Genomic DNA, 19,455 nt, shown 5'->3' on the forward strand with positions numbered 1-19,455 from the left:
GGCAACTAACGTACGACCCATTCTGAACTTAACAAGATTTCTACACCATACAAATTAATTACTCATTGCACTGCTTCTGATGACCACCGTAGGAATCCCTTTAAAGGGGGGTGAGTCGTGCTTACATGCCGGGGAGCAACAGACGTCACGAAACCGACACTGACAGAGGGGCTTTGTCGCTTTCTGTGTTTGTTTATTATTTATTTTGCTCTTTAATTTTTTTTTTTTTATTTGGTGGACGTATAGTCTGGGAAAACCTCTTCTATAGCATATGAATAACCCAAGTGCTAAACCCGCAGTTGCACAAGCTCAGGTAAACTATGGCTAGGGAACCTCCCAGCTCCAAACCTGTACACAACTTAACCTAAACCAAAGGAGTTTTAAACCCAGAAATGCTACCCATGACGCTATTGCAGTACCAAGAAGCTACCAGCTCGACTTGAGGGGCGGGGGACCCCGTATCTAAAAGTGCCCATAGTAATGATTCTAAATCTGCACAAGACCTCCCACGCCCCACCGCATTAGTACTTACCAGTCTTAGGAAGGGACGGCACCGCCGAAGGAGCAGGTACAGGAATTCCATCCTGGTGGGCCGCTGCAGTGACCAGGCTAAGAACCCTGGATTGATGGTCAGGCACCAGCCTCTTACAGACTCCGTCAGATGCGCCTGACATTCTATCCGAAGACGACGATAAGCGCCACCTGGAGGATCTGGAGCGCCTACTGCGCCATGCCTCGTGACCACCTGCGAGGAGGAGAAAAACAGAGAGCCCCCTGCGCCTGTGTGACTCGTAAGGGAGGGGGTTGCAAAATGGGCTCCAAATGAGACCCAGAGAGCCCCAATGGTACTGAAGGAGTGCGCTTCTTCTTGGCCTAACATTGACCTGTAAGGCTGAGTTCATACTTGAGTTATTTGGTCAGTTTTGGTCCAAATAATTGAAGTGTGCAGTCATTCTAAGAGCGACGTCTGTCATCTGCAGGTCACACTGACTCACAGTATTATTTCACTACCACAGCAGACTCCCTATGTGTGTTACTGCAAGACACAGTGTTCTCACCACTATAAAGGCTCTCTGCAGCCAGGAAATAGCATTTTTTTTTTGCGATTCGTCGCAAATATATTCGGACCGAACCAAATAAATAAAATAAAGATTGGCAAACTGGTGAATCGAATTTTTGAAAAATGTGCTCATCTCTAATCATGACCACAAAAAAAGTAATCTTATTAATTTATAAAGAGGGGTAAAAGGAGGAAGGAAGGTGCAAAACATTTCTCAATAAATAATAATCTTTTGTCTAATTACTGGAATCAGGAAGTCAGATATGACACTTTGGTGATCGGCCAAGTTCCTTATAGAACACATATAAGAAAGGTTTGTAAACAGTCCTGACCATCTACCAGCAGCTTCATCCATACACAGTGGAACCTTCATATAGAAGACAAGATGTTGTTGCCTGTGCTTCTGCTTTTGATAACCATACATAATTTGATGGCAGCTCAAACCATCATATCTGTTCCAAATGGGGAAACATTGGGAAGCTGGGGCCCTATGGAGGTTTGTGATAGGGGAATGGAGGTGCGAGGATTCCAGCTTAAAGTAAGTAATGCATAGAAAACTGTATATTATACTTATTTAGATGTATAGACATGGACTAGGACAGAGGAATAGATGATAGACATGGACTAGGACAGAGGAATAGATAGAGACTATGATGGACTAAAAGAAGGGACTGGGAATTATTTATTGACAAAGAAGAGGATGGATGTATAGATAGAGATGGAGAATGAGGTATAGATAGGGAGGAGAACGGATGTATAGATAGGGATGGAGAATGAGGTATAGATAGGGAGGAGAACGGATGTATAGATAGGGATGGAGAATGAATGTATAGATATGGAGGAGAACGGATGTATAGATAGGGAGGAGAACGGATGTATAGATAGAGAGGAGAACGGATGTATAGATAGAGAGGAGAACGAATGTATAGATAGGGATGGAGAACGAATGTATAGATAGGGAGGAGAACGGATGTATAGATAGGGAGGAGAACGGATGTATAGATATGGAGGAGAACGGATGTATAGATATGGAGGAGAACGGATGTATGGATAAGGAAGAGAACGGATGTATAAATAGGGAGGAGAACGGATGTATAGATAGGGAGGAGAACGGATGTATAGATAGGGAGGAGAACGGATGTATAGATAGGGATGGAGAACGAATGTATAGATAGAGAGGAGAATGAATGTATAGATAGAGAGGAGAATGAATGTATAGATAGAGAGGAGAATGGATGTATAGATAGGGATGGAGAACGAATGTATAGATAGGGATGGAGAACGAATGTATAGATAGAGAGGAGAATGAATGTATAGATAGAGAGGAGAATGGATGTATAGATAGGGAGGAGAACGGATGTATAGATAGAGAGGAGAATGGATGTATAGATATGGAGGAGAACGGATGTATAGATAGAGAGGAGAACGGATGTATAGATAAGGAGGAGAACGGATGTATAGATATGGAGGAGAACGGATGTATAGATGGAGAGGAGAACGGATGCATAGATAGAGAGGAGAACGGATGTATAGATAGAGAGGAGAACGGATGTATAGATAGAGAGGAGAACTGATATATAGATAGGGAGGAGAACGGATGTATAGATAGGGAGGAGAACGGATGTATAGATAGAGAGGAGAACGGATGTATAGATAGAGAGGAGAACGGATGTATAGATAGGGAGGAGAACGGATGTATAGATAGAGAGGAGAACGGATGTATAGATAGAGAGGAGAACGGATGTATAGATAGAGAGGAGAACGGATGTATAGATAGAGAGGAGAACGGATGTATAGATAGAGAGGAGAACGGATGTATAGATATGGAGGAGAACGGATGTATAGATATGGAGGAGAACGGATGTATAGATAGAGAGGAGAACGGATGTATAGATAAGGAGGAGAACGGATGTATAGATATGGAGGAGAACGGATGTATAGATTGAGAGGAGAACGGATGCATAGATAGAGAGGAGAACGGATGTATAGATAGAGAGGAGAACGGATGTATAGATAGAGAGGAGAACTGATATATAGATAGGGAGGAGAACGGATGTATAGATAGGGAGGAGAACGGATGTATAGATAGAGAGGAGAACGGATGTATAGATAGAGAGGAGAACGGATGTATAGATAGGGAGGAGAACGGATGTATAGATAGAGAGGAGAACGGATGTATAGATAGAGAGGAGAACGGATGTATAGATAGAGAGGAGAACGGATGTATAGATAGAGAGGAGAACGGATGTATAGATAGAGAGGAGAACGGATGTATAGATAGGGAGGAGAACGAATGTATAGATAGAGAGGAGAACGGATGTATAGATAGAGAGGAGAAACGGATGTATAGATAGAGAGGAGAACGGATGTATAGATAGAGAGGAGAACGGATGTATAGATATGGAGGAGAACGGATGTATAGATAGAGAGGAGAACGGATGTATAGATAGAGAGGAGAACGGATGTATAGATAGAGAGGAGAACGGATGTATAGATAGAGAGGAGAACGGATGTATAGATAGAGAGGAGAACGGATGTATAGATAGAGAGGAGAACGGATGTATAGATAGAGAGGAGAACGGATGTATAGATATGGAGGAGAACGGATGTATAGATAGAGAGGAGAACGGATGTATAGATAGAGAGGAGAACGGATGTATAGATAGAGAGGAGAACGGATGTATAGATAGAGAGGAGAACGGATGTATAGATATGGAGGAGAACGGATGTATAGATAGAGAGGAGAACGGATGTATAGATAGAGAGGAGAACGAATGTATAGATAAGGAGGAGAACGGATGTATAGATAGGAGGAGAACGGATGTATAGAAGGAGGAGAACGGATGTATAGATAGAGAGGAGAACGGATGTATAGATAGAGAGGAGAACGGATGTATAGATATAGAGGAGAACGGATGTATAGATAGAGAGGAGAACGGATGTATAGATAGAGAGGAGAACGGATGTATAGATAGAGAGGAGAACGGATTTATAGATAGAGAGGAGAACGGATGTATAGATAGAGAGGAGAACGGATGTATAGATAGAGAGGAGAACGGATGTATAGATATGGAGGAGAACGGATGTATAGATAGAGAGGAGAACGGATGTATAGATAGAGAGGAGAACGGATGTATAGATAAGGAGGAGAACGGATGTATAGATATGGAGGAGAACGGATGTATAGATAAGGAGGAGAACGGATGTATAGATGGAGAGGAGAACGGATGTATAGATAGAGAGGAGAACGGATGTATAGTAACATAGTACATAAGGCCGAAAAAAGACATTTGTCCATCCAGTTCGGCCTGTTATCCTGCAAGTTGATCCAGAGGAAGCCCCAAAAAAAACTGTGAGGTAAAAGCCAATTTTCCTCACTTTAGGGGAATAAAAAATTCCTTCCCGACTCCAATCAGGCATCAGAATAACTCCCTGGATCAACGACCCCTCTCTGGTAGCTATAGCCTGTAATATTATTATGCTCCAGAAATACATCCAGGCCCCTCCTGAATTCCTTTATTGTACTCACCATCACCACCTCCTCAGGCAGAGAGCTCCATAGTCTCACTGCTCTTACCGTAAAGAATCCTCTTCTATGTCTGTGTACAAACCTTCTTTCCTCCAGACGCAGAGGATGTCCCCTCGTCACAGTCACAGTCCTGGGGATAAATAGATGACGGGATAGATCTCTGTACTGACCCCTGATATATTTATACATAGTAATTAGATCTCCTCTCAGTCGTCTTTTTTCTAAAGTGAATAACCCTAATGTTGATAATCTTTCAGGGTCCTGTAGTTTCCCCATTCCAGTTATTACTTTAGTTGCCCTCCTCTGAACCCTCTCCAGCTCTGCTATGTCTGCTTTGTTCACAGGAGCCCAGAACTGTACACAGTCCTCCATGTGTGGTCTGACTAGTGATGTGTAAAGAGGTAGGACTATGTTCTCATCACGGGCATCTATGTCCCTTTTGATGCAACCCATTATCTTATTGGCCTTGGCAGCAGCTGCCTGACACTGGTTTTTGCAGCTTAGTTTGCTGTTTAATAAAATTCCTAGATCCTTTTCCATGTCAGTGTTACCAAGTGTTTTTTCAGTGTTAAACCCCATCTGCCACTTATCTGCACAAGCCTGCAATCTATCCAGATCCATCTGTAGTAGTATACTGTCCTCTGTAGTATATACACAGTATACTGTCCTCTGTAGTATATATACAGTATACTGTCCTCTGTAGTATATACACAGTATACTGTCCTCTGTAGTATATACACAGTATACTATCCTCTGTAGTATATATACAGTATGCTGTCCTCTGTAGTATATATACAGTATACTGTCCTCTGTAGTATATACACAGTATACTATCCTCTGTGGTATATATACAGTATACTGTCCTCTGTAGTATATATACAGTATACTGTCCTCTTCAGTGTTAATTACTTTACACAGTTTAGTGTCTTCTGCGAAAATTGATACTTTACTATGCAAGCCTTCTACAAGATCATTAATAAATATATTGAAGAGAATAGGGCCCAATACTGACCCCTGAGGTACCCCACTAGTGACAGTGACCCCTCCAGTACTGACCCCTGAGGTACCCCACTAGTGACAGTGACCCAATCTGAGTGTGTACCGTTAATAACCACCCTCTGTTTTCTATCACTCAGCCAGTTATATACCCACATACAGACATTTTCTCCCAGAAATAGATAGAGAGGTGAACGGGTGTATAGGCAAAGAAGAGGACAGAGGGATAGACAGGGGCTGATATGGATGTATAGATACGGACTAGGATAGATGTACTGTATAGATAGAGACTCGGGCAGATAAGTAGACAGGGACTGAGAATGATGTATATAGTGAATGGTTGGATAACACTCCAGACGTAAAATTGTGAGGGTGTCAGGAGACGTCCCCCGGCCGAGTTGCAATGTAACAATTAGACTCCTGCACTCCACTTAATTGTTTCAAGTGCAGTATTTTATTGCATAGGCGGTTTTCCAGTTAACATGAAACGTTTTTCGGCTTATAGCCTTCCTCAGAACACTGGAATAGTTTACAAAATCAGGCAATTATTAGTAATAGTGCAAAAATACAATTATAATGGTGAAGTATATACAGTATAAGAATAGATATAGTGGATAGACATCAAAACTCAAGTGAGGGGTCCCGGGTGGTCCTGAGCTGAGTATATAATAGCACTTGGAGAATGTCCGTGCACTCGGGATGGTGTCATAAGGTAAATCCGGGCAGTTGGAGAGTGCCGAAGTACAGTTGGGCCGTATATTAAGGAAATAACATTTCACACATTGACAGGAATAAACTGGCAAATTGGAAATGCTGAAATTAAATGCTGATAGCACAAAAAGCTTATACTTGTATGAGACACAATAATGGATGGGAATACGGGGTATAGACATGTGGGTAAGGCACTGCAGATGAGAGCAGGTCTGTGTTACAATGATAGAGACCATGCTGGCAATATGAGAGATGTGAACATTCTCACCTGGATGGGCCGCACTGCTTACGTGCTAGTGTTTAAATAGGGACTGCTGTGGTCCGATGGATGGGGGCTCAGTGGCCCAGATAGCGCTTGGTGGATGCAGGCAGTTTTTTTTGGCGCCATAACTTGGGCGTTACAGGGGCGGGGTTGAGATGCGATGACCTGTTGTGCCCCCTGTCGGGTGTAGTGGATAGACAGTGGGGCTGTAGGCGGCGCTGGGGGCAGAGTGAGGCGGCGCAGGAGGCAGGGAAGAGGAGAGAAGTCGGTTGGGCCGGAAGTCGGGGCCATGTGGCGATTATGCGCTACTACTACTCATGTGCCGGGGTGCGAGAGGCTGGAGCGCCGGGAACATCAAAGATGGTTGGCGCAGTTGACGCTGCACATGCGCTGAAGGACAAAGAGCGAAGGCCTAGGAACCCATGAAATAAATAGAATGGGGCATGTGCTGTAGATCTGTAATGGGAGAAATGGGAGAAGAAAGTCGGAGGAATGAGGTGGAGGGGAGAAAAAGGTTATGAAGGGAAGTGCCGCTTCATCCCAAGCAAGTTTTTTTTTAAATATCTCATCTGAAAAGGAGAATTATGTTAATAAATCAAATAATATGTTATGACAAGATGGATAATCATACACAACATCAAAGGCAATAAAACAACAGTGTGTATACATATCACCGAGTGGAACATATGTATGTGTCAAATAATTTGCGGTTGAGACCCGTAGGTTCTAGTGTTTGCAATTGATGAATCCAAAAAGCTTTTCTATTCTTAAGTATTTTTCTGATGTCACCGCCCCTCCTAGGGACTTTAACTTGTTTAATAAGGGCCCTTTCACACCTGCGTTATAGTCTTCCGGCATAGAGTTCCGTCGTCGGGGCTCTATGCCGGAAGAATACTGATCAGGATTATCCTAATGCATTCTGAATGGACAGTCCGTCCTTCAGGATGCATCAGGATGTCTTCCGTTCCGGAACGGAACGTTTTTTGGCCGCAGCAAATAGCGCAGCATGCTGCGCTTTTTGCTCCGGCCAAAAATCCGGAACACTTGCCGCAAGGCCGGATCCGGAATAAATGCCCATTGAAAGGCATTGATCCGGATCCGGCCTTAAGCTAAACGTCGTTTCGGCGCATTGCCGGATGCGACGTTTAGCTTTTTCTCAATGGTTACCATGGCTGCCGGGACGCTAAAGTCCTGGCAGCCATGGTAAACTGTAGTGGGGAGCGGGGAGCAGCATACTTACCATCCGTGCGGCTCCCGGGGCGCTCCAGAGTGACGTCAGGGCGCCCCAGGCGCATGGATGACGTGATCGCATGGATCACATGATCCATGCGCATGGGGCGCTCTGACGTCATTCTGGAGCGCCCCGGGAGCCGCACGGATGGTAAGTATGCTGCTCCCCCGCTCCCCACTACTACTATGGCACCCAGGACTTTAATAGCGTCCTGGCTGCCATAGTAACACTGAAAGCATTTTGAAGACGGATCCGTCTTCAAATGCTTTCAGTTCACTTGCGTTTTTCCGGATCCGGCGTGTAATTCCGGCAAGTGGAGTACACGCCGGATCCGGACAACGCAAGTGTGAAAGAGGCCTTACCTGAAAACATAATTGGGCGATACTGTGTCGTTTGGCTATGAAGTGCGCTGGGATGGGTAGCAGGATGTTCTGGCAGCGGATCGTGGATTTAGGTTTGCAAATTCTGTCCCTAACGTTTTGTGTGGTCTCACCTATGTGCGCCATAGAGGACAGATTTATTGACAGGGACTAAAATCTATCTCTGGACAGGAACTGGAATGGATATATAGACAAGGACTAGGACGGATGTATACACAGGGACTAGGAGAGATGTATAGAAAGGAACTAAGGCAGGTATACAGGGACTATAGATAGGGACTTGGAATGATGTATAGACAGGGACTAGGGTGGATGTGCAGTATAGATAGGAACTGGGAATCATGTAGATGGTATAGGGTGGATGTATAGACAAGGAATGGGAATAATGTCCAGTATAGAAAGGGACTTGGATGTAGAAAAGGGACTGGGAATGAAGTATAGAAAGGGACTGAGTACAATAAAGGAATTCAAGAGGGGCCTGGATGTATTTCTGGAGCGTAATAATATTACAGGCTATAGCTACTAGAGAGGGGTCGTTGATCCAGGGAGTTATTCTGATGCCTGATTGGAGTCGGGAAGGAATTTTTTATTCTCCTAAAGTGGGGAAAATTGGCTTCTACCTCATGGGGGTTTTTTGCCTTCCTCTGGGTCGGCTTGCAGGGTGGCGGGCCGAACTGGATGGACATGTGTCTTTTTTCGGCCTTGTGTTGTGTGTGTACTATGTTACTAAGGCAGGTGTATAGACAAGACTGGAAATGATGTATAGCCAGGAACTAGTAAGATTGTATAGACAGGGTACAGGGTGGATGTATAGACAGGGAATAGGAATGATGTGCAGTATAGACAGGGACTAGGATGGATGTATAAACAGGGACTGGGAATGATGCATGGACAGGGACACACATAGACTAGGAATGATCTATAGATAGTACAGATATGGGAATTTTTTGAAATTATTTTCAGGCTAAATTCTAACAAATCTGTCTGAAAATTAAATTCTTGTCCAGAACGATTCTACCCACATCAACCGTTTTCCAATTGGCCTGAAAACTGGTGTATGACACGCTGAGGCCTCCTAGGACTCACATTTTACAGATGTAGCAGGGTTAACACCCAAGCTCTTAACTCAAATTTCTTAACTCATCGCGTTGTCTTGAATTAAAAGCCATTGAAAAGCAATTTAAGGTGTTTGTTTAACACATTTAGTTTCGTTAACACGTCCCAGAAAGAGTGTTAACTCTACATTAGAATTCTTATTTTTCTATAATTATTTTACCTTCTCCCACTTTGTCTCTCTCTGTGCAAAATGTGCCCAAATCAAATCACCAACAATTCTAACTCTAATGCAATATTAATTTTATTTTTATTTTTTATCGATTAATTCATCTCAATTCTTTGGGAATTTCACTGGGGGCCTTTATTAAGTTTGACTATGGGGACCAATGATACCTGTGCACACCCATGGCTGGTATGCACGGAGTTTGGGCCCTGTAACCAATGCTGATCTAGCATAAAGTTATTTTTTCTCTCTACTTTCAAGCTCTTTAGCTCAAAGACATCATTAGTAAATCATGTCAGAGTGACACTGACATATACACCATACCTAATATAGCTATGGGTAAATGTATGGTTGGCAGTGTTAACAAACAGCATGCTTAAAAACACACCGCGCCGTCACATTTATGTTTTTTAAAATTGAAAAAGGTCTAAAAACGGTCCTTTATTGGGGGCAGAAGCCTGCCTGTGTCTATACGCACATGGTAGTATCAGAAGAAGCATTCGCTTGATCTAAACAAATGGTCCAAAAATGATGTCATAAAGGGGTTTTCCCTTCTCAGACAATAGGGGCATATCCTAGTGTCGGATAGATGCGGGTCCCATTGTCTGATAGATGCGGGTCCCACTGGGAATAATGTTTTTACAGGGACTGGGAATTATGTATACATTTTGCAACCAGTTTTTGAAATGAAAAAGGTGCAATTGCGCAGCAGATTCACAAAATATATGCTGGTGTTGATGCTGGGAAATATGCTTAATGCGCACTTATGAATTGAAGAAGCTTTTTAACAGGTTTTTGGACAAAAAAGGCTGGTTCTTGCACATAAAAAAGAGTTCTGTCTCTTTAAAAGCTCATGTCTCTTCTGTAGTGGAACACAGGAAGTTGTGAACAGCTCCAGCCTGTCTACACACAGTACACTAACTGCCCCTATCCTGTCTCTAATGATAAAACATGACATTCTACCTAGTAATTCAATCTGAATATATCTTCTTCACAATCCCTACACTGTCCCTGCAAGACCCTAAAATATCTGGCTTGTGTGTGTAACTGGTGTCTGTCAGAGACATGGCAGACACATCCGGTCTGGCACAGTGCCTGATAAACCAGACAATATCCTCCCTCCTGATTGGCTGTCAGGCTGACTGCAAAACATTGTGTGCGAGGCGACTGGTAGGGCCCCGACCAGGTTCATGTAATCCTCCTTTTTCATCTTCCCTGACCTGTTTCGATCAATAGTTTACTTACATCGATTCACTCATCTCTAATAGACCAGGACAGATGTATAAAAAAAGACTGGGAATAATGTATAGACAGGGACTGGGAATGATGTATAGGCAGGGACTGGGAATGATGTATAGGCAGGGACTGGGAATGATGTATAGGCAGGGACTGGGAATGATGTATAGGGAGGGATTGGGAATGATGTATAGGCAGGGATTGGGAATGATGTATAGACAGGGACTGGAAATGATATAAAGACAAGGACTGGGAATGATGTAGAGTCAGGGACTGGGAATGATGTATAGGCAGGGACTGGAAATTATATATAGACAAGGACTGGGAATGATGTATAGGCAAGGACTGGAAATTATATATAGACAAGGACTGGGAATGATGTATAGGCAAGGACTGGGAATGATCTATAGACAAGGACTGGGAATGATGTATAGGCAGGGATTGGGAATAATGTAGAGGCAGGGACTGAGAATGATGTATAGGCAGGGACTGAGAATGATGTATAGACAGTGACTGGGAATGATGTATAGGCAAGGACTAGGAATGATGTAGAGGCAGGGACTGGGAATGATGTATAGGCAAGGACTGGGAATGATGTATAGACAAGGACTGGGAATGATGTAGAGGCAGGGACTGGGAATGATGTATAGACAGGGACTAGGAATGATGTATAGACAGGGACTAGAAATGATGTATAGGCAGGGACTAGCATGGATTTATAGACAAGGAACAGGAATGATGTATATATAGGGAGGATGTATAGAAACTGACTGGGACTGATGCATAGACAGGGACTAGGATGGATGTACAGACAGGGAATGGGAGTGATGTGTAGACTGGGAGAAGAACAGATGTATGGACAGGGATTGGGAATGATGTATAGACAGGGACTGGAAATTATGTATAAACAGGGACTGGGAATGAGGTATAGACAGGGACTGGAAATTATGTATAAACAGGGACTGGGAATGAGGTATAGACAGGGAATGATGTATAGACAGGGATTGGGAATGATGTATAGACAAGGACTGGGAATGATGTATAGGCAGGGACTGGAAATTATGTATAGACAGGGACTGGGAATGATGTATAGACAAGGACTGGGAATGATGTATAGGCAGGGACTGGAAATTATGTATAGACAGGGACTGGAAATTATGTATAGACAAGGAATGGGAATGATGTAGAGACAGGGACTGAAAATTATGTAGAGGCAGGGACTAGGATGGATGTAAACACAAGGCCTGGGAATGATGTTTAGAAAGGGACTGTAGTGGATGTATAGACAAGGGATTGATGATAGACAGGAACTAGGATTAATGTATAGACAGGGACAAGGACAGATGTTACAATGGACTTAAGAAAATTGGGTGTAGGTGGTGTACCATGTGTTATATTCAAGCTATCCAAGAATTGGTCTTACTTTTAGGTGCATCGACGACAAGGACCTCTAGACGACACGGCTCTGAACGGGATTGCACTATTTTGCACAAAACCTTCATCCAGTGAGGTGGTGAAGATCATTCGCTCTAAAGAAGGAGCGTAAGTACTATAACATTTATCATTCAGTCATGAACATGTCCTTTAAGAGTAATTCTGCAATAACTTCTCTCCACAATCATACTGGGACCCAATAATCCTATCACCTCGGTGTCCATCTAAATGAATAGGGGCTGTGGAAACTGCTCAGTGTGGAGTCATCCTGAGACAGCAGACCAATAAGTTTCATAGGAGACCAACAAACAGTGGACAACCGTGTCTATATCTGGAGTCCATTGTAATTTATATTTGGACAACCCCTTTCCTTATGGTTTATTAGGATATATGGATGTAAGCAGTAGGGGTGGGGAGATCAATTCCTCTTCTATTAGGCAACACTGGAAAGTGCAGATATGTCTCTGGAGGAACTTTGCAATTCATAAATAACAGAGATTCAGGTTTAGGTGGAGCACTGTTCAAAATTTGTATCAGGTCCTCACCAGTTGTTTCCTATAATGGTATCTTGTTATTAGTTAGAATGGCCTCTGGGCCCCTCAGGCACCATGTCCAGGTCAACTGCTACCTGCATAGTATTTTTCAGCTGTGATATTCAGGATGTACATTTGTGCAGTAGCTATTGTATGTATAAAATATTGTATATTTGCTTTCTCCATAGATTTGGCTCCTGGGGGCCTACTTTTTCATGTAATTCAGGATATCTCAAAAATTTCAGCCTGAGAGTTGAACCTAGAATCAGGGGGGATGACACGGCTGCCAACAACATCAAGTTTACATGCTCTGATGGCTCGGTCTTGGAGGGAAATGGTCTGACCTGGGGATATTATGGACCATGGAGCTCTAACTGTGCGGAAGGAATGCGTGGCATCCAAGCCAGAGTCCAGGAAAGACGAGGATTTTGGAGGGATGATGTCGCTCTCACTGATGTTAAGTTTTTGTGTAATGACTAATGAAAAGCCATTAACTAAACCTGAAAGCACTCAGAAAATAAAATAATTTTTCAGCATCACTTCTTTGAAAATATCATATTTTAGTAAATCCTCCTCATGAGTAGGACAGATGGAGGTGGTTAGTGGTCATATTGGGTGATGGTGTGTGATGTTTGATGATGGTGTTGGGTACTGGTGGGTCAGTTGATGTTGGGGGATGTTGGGTAGTGGGTGGTGTTGGATTGTGGTGATATGTGAAGGTAGATTGCGGTGGATGGTGTTGGTTGATGGTGTGTAAAGGTTGGTAATGGTAAGTCATGGTAGGTGTTGTCGGGTGATAGGTAGTGATGGTAGGTAAAAGTTAAAAGGTGGTGTTGGGTGATGTGGGTTGTAGTGGAAGGTGGTGGGTTATGTTGTGTGATGGTGTGTAAGTGTTGGTATTGGTGAGTCGTAGTATGTGGTGGTAGGCAATGTTGGGTTGTAGTAACATGTGAAGGAGGATTTGGGGGTCTCTATGGTCTATCTTGTGATTTGTAAACTTGTGATTTTTGCTCTCAAATCATCTACAGCTTCTTAATTATTCTGTGTATTAATTTATTCAGATTATGAAATAAACATCAAATGAAAACCAAAAACAATTGCTAATAGTGAACAGTAAAATAATCATTCAAAAATTATCTGAAGTTCAACATCTTATGAGTCTTCTATCATCTCATGTCCATGGTAGATTTTGTGGTTCCTGTTTCTACCTTCTTATCTTCAACTTTTGCACCTTCTATTATTTGCACCCTGGTCTACCACATAATGCTCACAACACTTCCAGTGAGTGAGAAGTGGCTGAAAATTTATAGGGGATGAACAGGCAGTGGTCATACCCTGGATTTGGTGACTGAAGAGGTCCAAAGGCCATTCTGCCACATAAGAAAACACCAGTATTGTAAAAGGGAGACCCCTGCACAAGACCTAGCACTTTCCCTGGCTGCTCAGCCTATGCAAAGATCCCAAAGGTGGATGGTTGCATATCCACGTACCTCGACTATATAACCCCTGAACACCCTACAATAGTGAGGGGACACGACCACCGGCTCCCTACACCAGACACGGAGGGAGTCAGGGTCACCTGGGATCCAGCAAACAGAAAATAACAGATAAATGTACAGCACTTAACTTTGTAGCAGACTGGGAAACAGGATCAGCATGCACACACACTCCAGGAAGAAGTATAGGCCGCCCAGTAATGCATTATGGGGAGGAATTTAAAGGGAAGCAATCAGTCCAACTACATGACAGCTGAGAGAGGCTAACGAGATGAGGAACTGAACAGCACAACAAAGAAAACTCAAGGAGGAGGTTCTGAAAGGCTTCTGTCAGAGCTTCTCAGCTGTCTGGTTGTGACATTGCGCTGCAGTATAACAATGGCTGGGTGAGGCCGGTATACATGTCTATTCTGCACAAGGTATGGACCAGTGATGGCCAGTTCGCATGGTTCGCCTGCGAACATATGCGGGCTGCCATCTTTTTTCACAAGTCCTTACCTGTGCGTGAGCCGGTCTGAAAACAAGTGTGGTCAGCAGGATCAGGCAGTTACGAGAACAGCCACCGAGGGCCTTCATGGGGCTGTTCTCAGAACTGCCTGCTCCCGGTGACCGCATTTGCTTTCAGACCGGCTCGCGGCACAGGCACAGGTAAGGGCTTACCAGTGCCTTGCCGGACTTGTGAGAAAAGATGGCAACCCGCATATGTTCGCGGGCGAACCATGCAAACTGGCCATCGCTGGTACGGACAAGTCCTGTGGGATCCATGCCTGATTCATTTTAATGAACGTGAGCTTGTCCACATTGGCTGTGGACAGGCTGCTGCGCTTGTCTGTGATGATGCCCCCTGCCGTGCTAAACACACGTTCAGATAATACACTGGCTGCAGGGCAGGCCAGCACCTCCAAGGCGTAAAGGGCAAGCTCAGGCCATGTGCCCAATTTGGAGACCCAGAAGTTGAAGGGGGCAGACCCGTCATTCAGTACGTGTAGGCGTGTGCACACATACTGCTCCACCATGTTGATGAAATGCTGCCTCCTGCTTAGACGTTCCATATCAGCTGGTGGTGCTAGTTGTGGCGTACTGACAGAGCTTTTCCACATTTTGGCCATGCTAACCCTGCCTTCTGAGGTGCTGGCGGTGCCCCAGCTGCGTTGGTGACCTCTCCCTCCTCCTCTGCCTACGCCTTGTGCTTCCACTGTGCCCCCGCTGTCAGGTGGGAAAGCCACCAGCAGCGCGTCTACCAGCGTGCGCTTGTACTCGCGCATCTTACGATCACTCTCAAGTGACGGAATTAAGGATGGTACGTTGTCCTTGTAACGGGGATCCAGCAGAGTGGCCACCCAGTAATCAGCACAAGTTAGAATGTGGGCAACTCGGCGGTCGTTGAGGAGACACTGCAGCATGTAATCGCTCATGTGTGCCAGGCTGCCAGAGGAAACATAAAGCTGTCCTCTGTGGGAGATGTATCGTCTGTGTCCTCTGTATCCCCCCAGCCATGCACCAGTGATGGCCATGAGCTGGTCTGGGTGCCACCCTGCTGTGAACACGGTTCCCCCTCCTCCATCTCCTCATCCTCCACCTCGTCATCCTCCAGAACTGTGCCCTGGCTGGACAATTGTGTACCTGGCGTTTGTAGGTTCAGGAACCCACCCTCTGAGCCACTTGTGAATGACTGGCCTGAAACCCTATGAAATGATCCCTCTTCCTCCTCCTCCTCATGTGCCACATCCTCTTCCATCATAACCCAAAGCGTTTTTTCAAGGAGGCATAGAAGTGAGATAGTAACACTGAGAACGGCGTTATCGGCACTGGCTATGTTGGTGGAGTACTCGAAACAGCTCAACAAGGAACACAGGTCTCGCATGGAGGCCCAGTCATTGGTGGTGAAGTTGTGCTGTTCCACAGAGCGACTCACCCGTGCGTGCGGCAGCTGAAACTCCACTATCGCCTGCTGCTGCTCGCACAGTCTGGCCAGCATGTGCAAGGTGGAGTTCCACCTTGTGGGCACGTCGCGTATGAGGCGGTGAGCGGGAAGGCCGAAGTTACGCTGCAGCGCAGACAGGCGAGCAGCAGCAGGATGTGAACGCCGAAAGCGCGCACAGACGGGCCGCAGTTTCTGCAGCAGCTCTGACATATCGGGATAATTTTTAAGGAACCTCTGCACCACCAAATTTCACACATGTGCCAGGCAAGGGATGTGCGTCAAGCCGGCTATCCCCAGAGCTGCTATGAGATTTCGCCCATTATCGCACACCACCAGGCCGGGCTCACTGGCAAGAACCACTCATCGGTCTGTTGTTCAAGGCCCGTCCATAGCTCCTGTGCGGTGTGGGGTTTGTCCCCCAAACAGATGCGTTTTAAAACTGCCTGCTGTCGTTTACCCCTGGCTGTACTGAAGCTGGTGGTGAAGGTGTTACGCTGACCAGATGAGGAGCCGGTAGAGGATGAGGAAGCAGAGTAGGAGGAGGAAGCAACAGGAGGCAAACTGAAGCGCCCTGCAATTCTCAGTGGTGGAAGAACATGCGCCAAACTGCTATCCGCCTCAGGCCCAGCTGCCACTGCATTTACCCAGTGTGCTGTTAGGGAGATATTATGTCCCTGACCGTGCTTACTGGTCCACGTATCCGTAGTTAAGTGCACCTTGCCACAGATGGCGTTGCGCAGTGCACACCTGATTTTGTCCCCCACTTGGTTGTGTAGGGAAGGGATGGCTCGCCTGGAAAAGTAGTGGCGGCTCGGCACAGTCACCACCATAAGGCTTTTAAAACTCTATCTCCACCAGACAGAATTACAGCATTTCAAAGGCCAGTAATTTTGAAATGCTGGCATTCAGGGCCAGGGATCGTGGGTGGGTAGGGGGGTACTTCCTCTTCCGTTCCAGTGTTTGGGAGATGGAGAGCTGAACGCTTCCATGGGACATTGTGGAGATGCTTGGTGACCCAGGTGGTGGTGTTGCTAGCAGATCCTCTGTTTGTGGGGTGGCAGGTGCCACTGTCACTCCAGAGGTGGATGAAGAGGCCATGACTGCAGCAGAAGATGAAGCAGGAGGAGCCAGAGACCTTTCTTGGTTTTTGAGGTGTCTACTCCACTGCAGCTCGTGCTTTGCACTTAAATGCCTGGTCATGCAGGTTGTGCTCAGGTTGAGAACGATTATGCCTCGCTTCAGGCTCTGATTGCACAGCGTGCAAACCACTCGTGTCTTGTCGTCAGCACATTGTCTGAAGAACTGCCAACCCAGGGAACTCCTTGGAGCTTCCTTTGGTGTGCTTGGTCCCTTGCTGCATTGGGCAGTAGCAGGCGTACTGTCTAGGAGACGGCCGCTCCGCTCCCTCTTCTGCTGTGCTGGTGGCTCTGTGCGACCACCGCCTCTTCCTCCGAACTACACAGGTCACTCGCATGACCTTGATTCCATGTGGGGTCGAGGACCTCATCATCCTCCACATCATCTTCCACCCAGTCTTCACCCCTGCCCTCCTTGTCGGTCTGCACACTGCAGAAAGCCACAGCATTTGGCAGCTGTGTTTCGTCATCATGCGAGACGTGCTGCGATGGTCCTCCCATGTACTCATCTTGAAATATAAGTGTTTGGGCATTGGTGCACTCAATCTCTTCCACTTCTGGGGCAGGGCTAGGTGGATGGCCCTGGAAAACCCTGCCAGCAGAGTCATCAAAAAGCAGAAGAGACTGCTGCATGACTTGGGGCTCAGACTGCTTGGCTGATTTGCAAGGGGATGAGGTGAAAGACTGATGGACATCGGCTGCAGGTGCCAACTCTGATCTTTAAAGCAGGAGACTGGGTGGGAGACAATGTGAAGGAACTGGGAGGCACTGTCAGCAACCCAATCTACTATCACCTGTACTTGTTCAGGCCTCGCCATTCGTAGAGCCGCATTAGGCCCGACCAAATACCGCTGAAGGTTGTCGCCTACTCGCACCTGAGTAAGGTGTTTCAATTGTGCGTGTAGCTGGCACAGATCGACCACGTCATCTCCCTGCAACAGGAGCTCCACCAGCAGCACAATGACCGGGGCCATGTCCCTTATTTGACGTTCTCATCATTCTCCGCAAATTTAGGATTTTGCCCAAACTGGGTGTTCTTTTAATAACAGAATATAACAGCAGTATTTCACACTGACAGATGCAGCAAAGGCCACAGATGTAGGGTATTGCCAAAAATGGGTGTTTATTTTAAACCCAGAATATAACAGCAGTATTTCCAGCTTGTATTTCACACTGACAGATGCAGCAAAGTCCTCAAATTTAGTATTTTGCCCAAAATGGGTGTTTTTTTTAAACCCAGAATATAATTGCAGTATTTCAAGCTTGTATTTGACTGTCACAAAAGCACATATGCTATGCTGGTGCACTGAACGCCGACGCCCTCTTAACTAACAGACGGAGAAAAGTTCATTTTTTGTGTCACTGGGCTCAGGGCAGGGTAAAAAGATTGTGCACTGCACCCACACAACAAAATCGCTGTAGATCACTGAGTTAAACAAGCACTTCTGATTAAAGATTCTGTCCTATTCTCTAACCCACAGCAGCAGCATCATCTCCCTACACTAAGCACAGCAGAGTGACGTGCGGCGCTACGTGACTCCAGCTTATTTAGAGGCTGGGTCTCATGCTGCACTGGCCAATCACAGCCATGCCATTAGTAGGCATGGCTGTGATGGCTTCTAAGGGCACACGAGTTAAACGCTTGTTGATTGGCTGCTCTGCGGCCTTTCAAAAAGCGCCATTAACTCGCCAAACACCCAGTGGCGTCTCTAGCTTTTAAATTTTGGGGGGGCACACTGGGGGCCAGGACAAAAGTAGGGGGGCAGCTATAACAACGATACATTTACACAAGTATGGTTAGAAATGCTGCGATACTTTACCCAATACCTAATGGAACCCCTGCCGATCCTGAGAATGTAGACATGCATAGGGAATGGATGGAGTGGTGGACACGCAGGTGCAGTCCGCACCATTCACTCCAGGCACAATTATATCCCATTCTCAGGATTGGTGGGGGCCCCAGTGGTCAGACCCCCATCTACTGCTTTAGCTTATAGAGCAGTGGTCTCCAAACTGTGGAGCTCCAGATATTGCAAAACTACGATTCCCAGCATGCCTAGACAGCCAACGGGAATTGTAGTTCACTGAGGGCAGAGATACAGCTGAATACAGGAAAGCGCCCGCAGCTGCTGGCCAAGTGCATAAGTACCTAAAGCTCCTAGCATTAAGTAATGCTGAGAGCATCAGATCATTATGTTATGGGGGTGGGGAGATCTGTAGGTGACACTTATGGGGGGGGGGAATGGGG

At 45.6% G+C, this 19,455-nt stretch overlaps 1 protein-coding gene across 1 annotated transcript in view; it reads left to right on the top strand.

Moving 5' to 3' along the window:
* Positions 1–1,382: 1,382 nt before the first annotated feature.
* The window catches only part of LOC122925513 (vitelline membrane outer layer protein 1 homolog), a 57,574-nt gene continuing 39,501 nt past the window's right edge, over positions 1,383–19,455 (top strand). Inside the window, exons 1-4 of the mRNA XM_044276867.1 lie at positions 1,383–1,598; positions 12,114–12,226; positions 12,840–13,120; positions 13,452–13,460. Coding sequence (XP_044132802.1) covers positions 1,446–1,598; positions 12,114–12,226; positions 12,840–13,120; positions 13,452–13,460 — 556 coding nt within the window. The 5' untranslated portion in view covers positions 1,383–1,445. The remainder of the gene's footprint in view (positions 1,599–12,113; positions 12,227–12,839; positions 13,121–13,451; positions 13,461–19,455) is intronic.

This window comes from Bufo gargarizans, chromosome 2, assembly GCF_014858855.1.
Source record: "Bufo gargarizans isolate SCDJY-AF-19 chromosome 2, ASM1485885v1, whole genome shotgun sequence".
In the NCBI taxonomy this organism is placed as follows: Eukaryota; Metazoa; Chordata; class Amphibia; order Anura; family Bufonidae; genus Bufo; species Bufo gargarizans.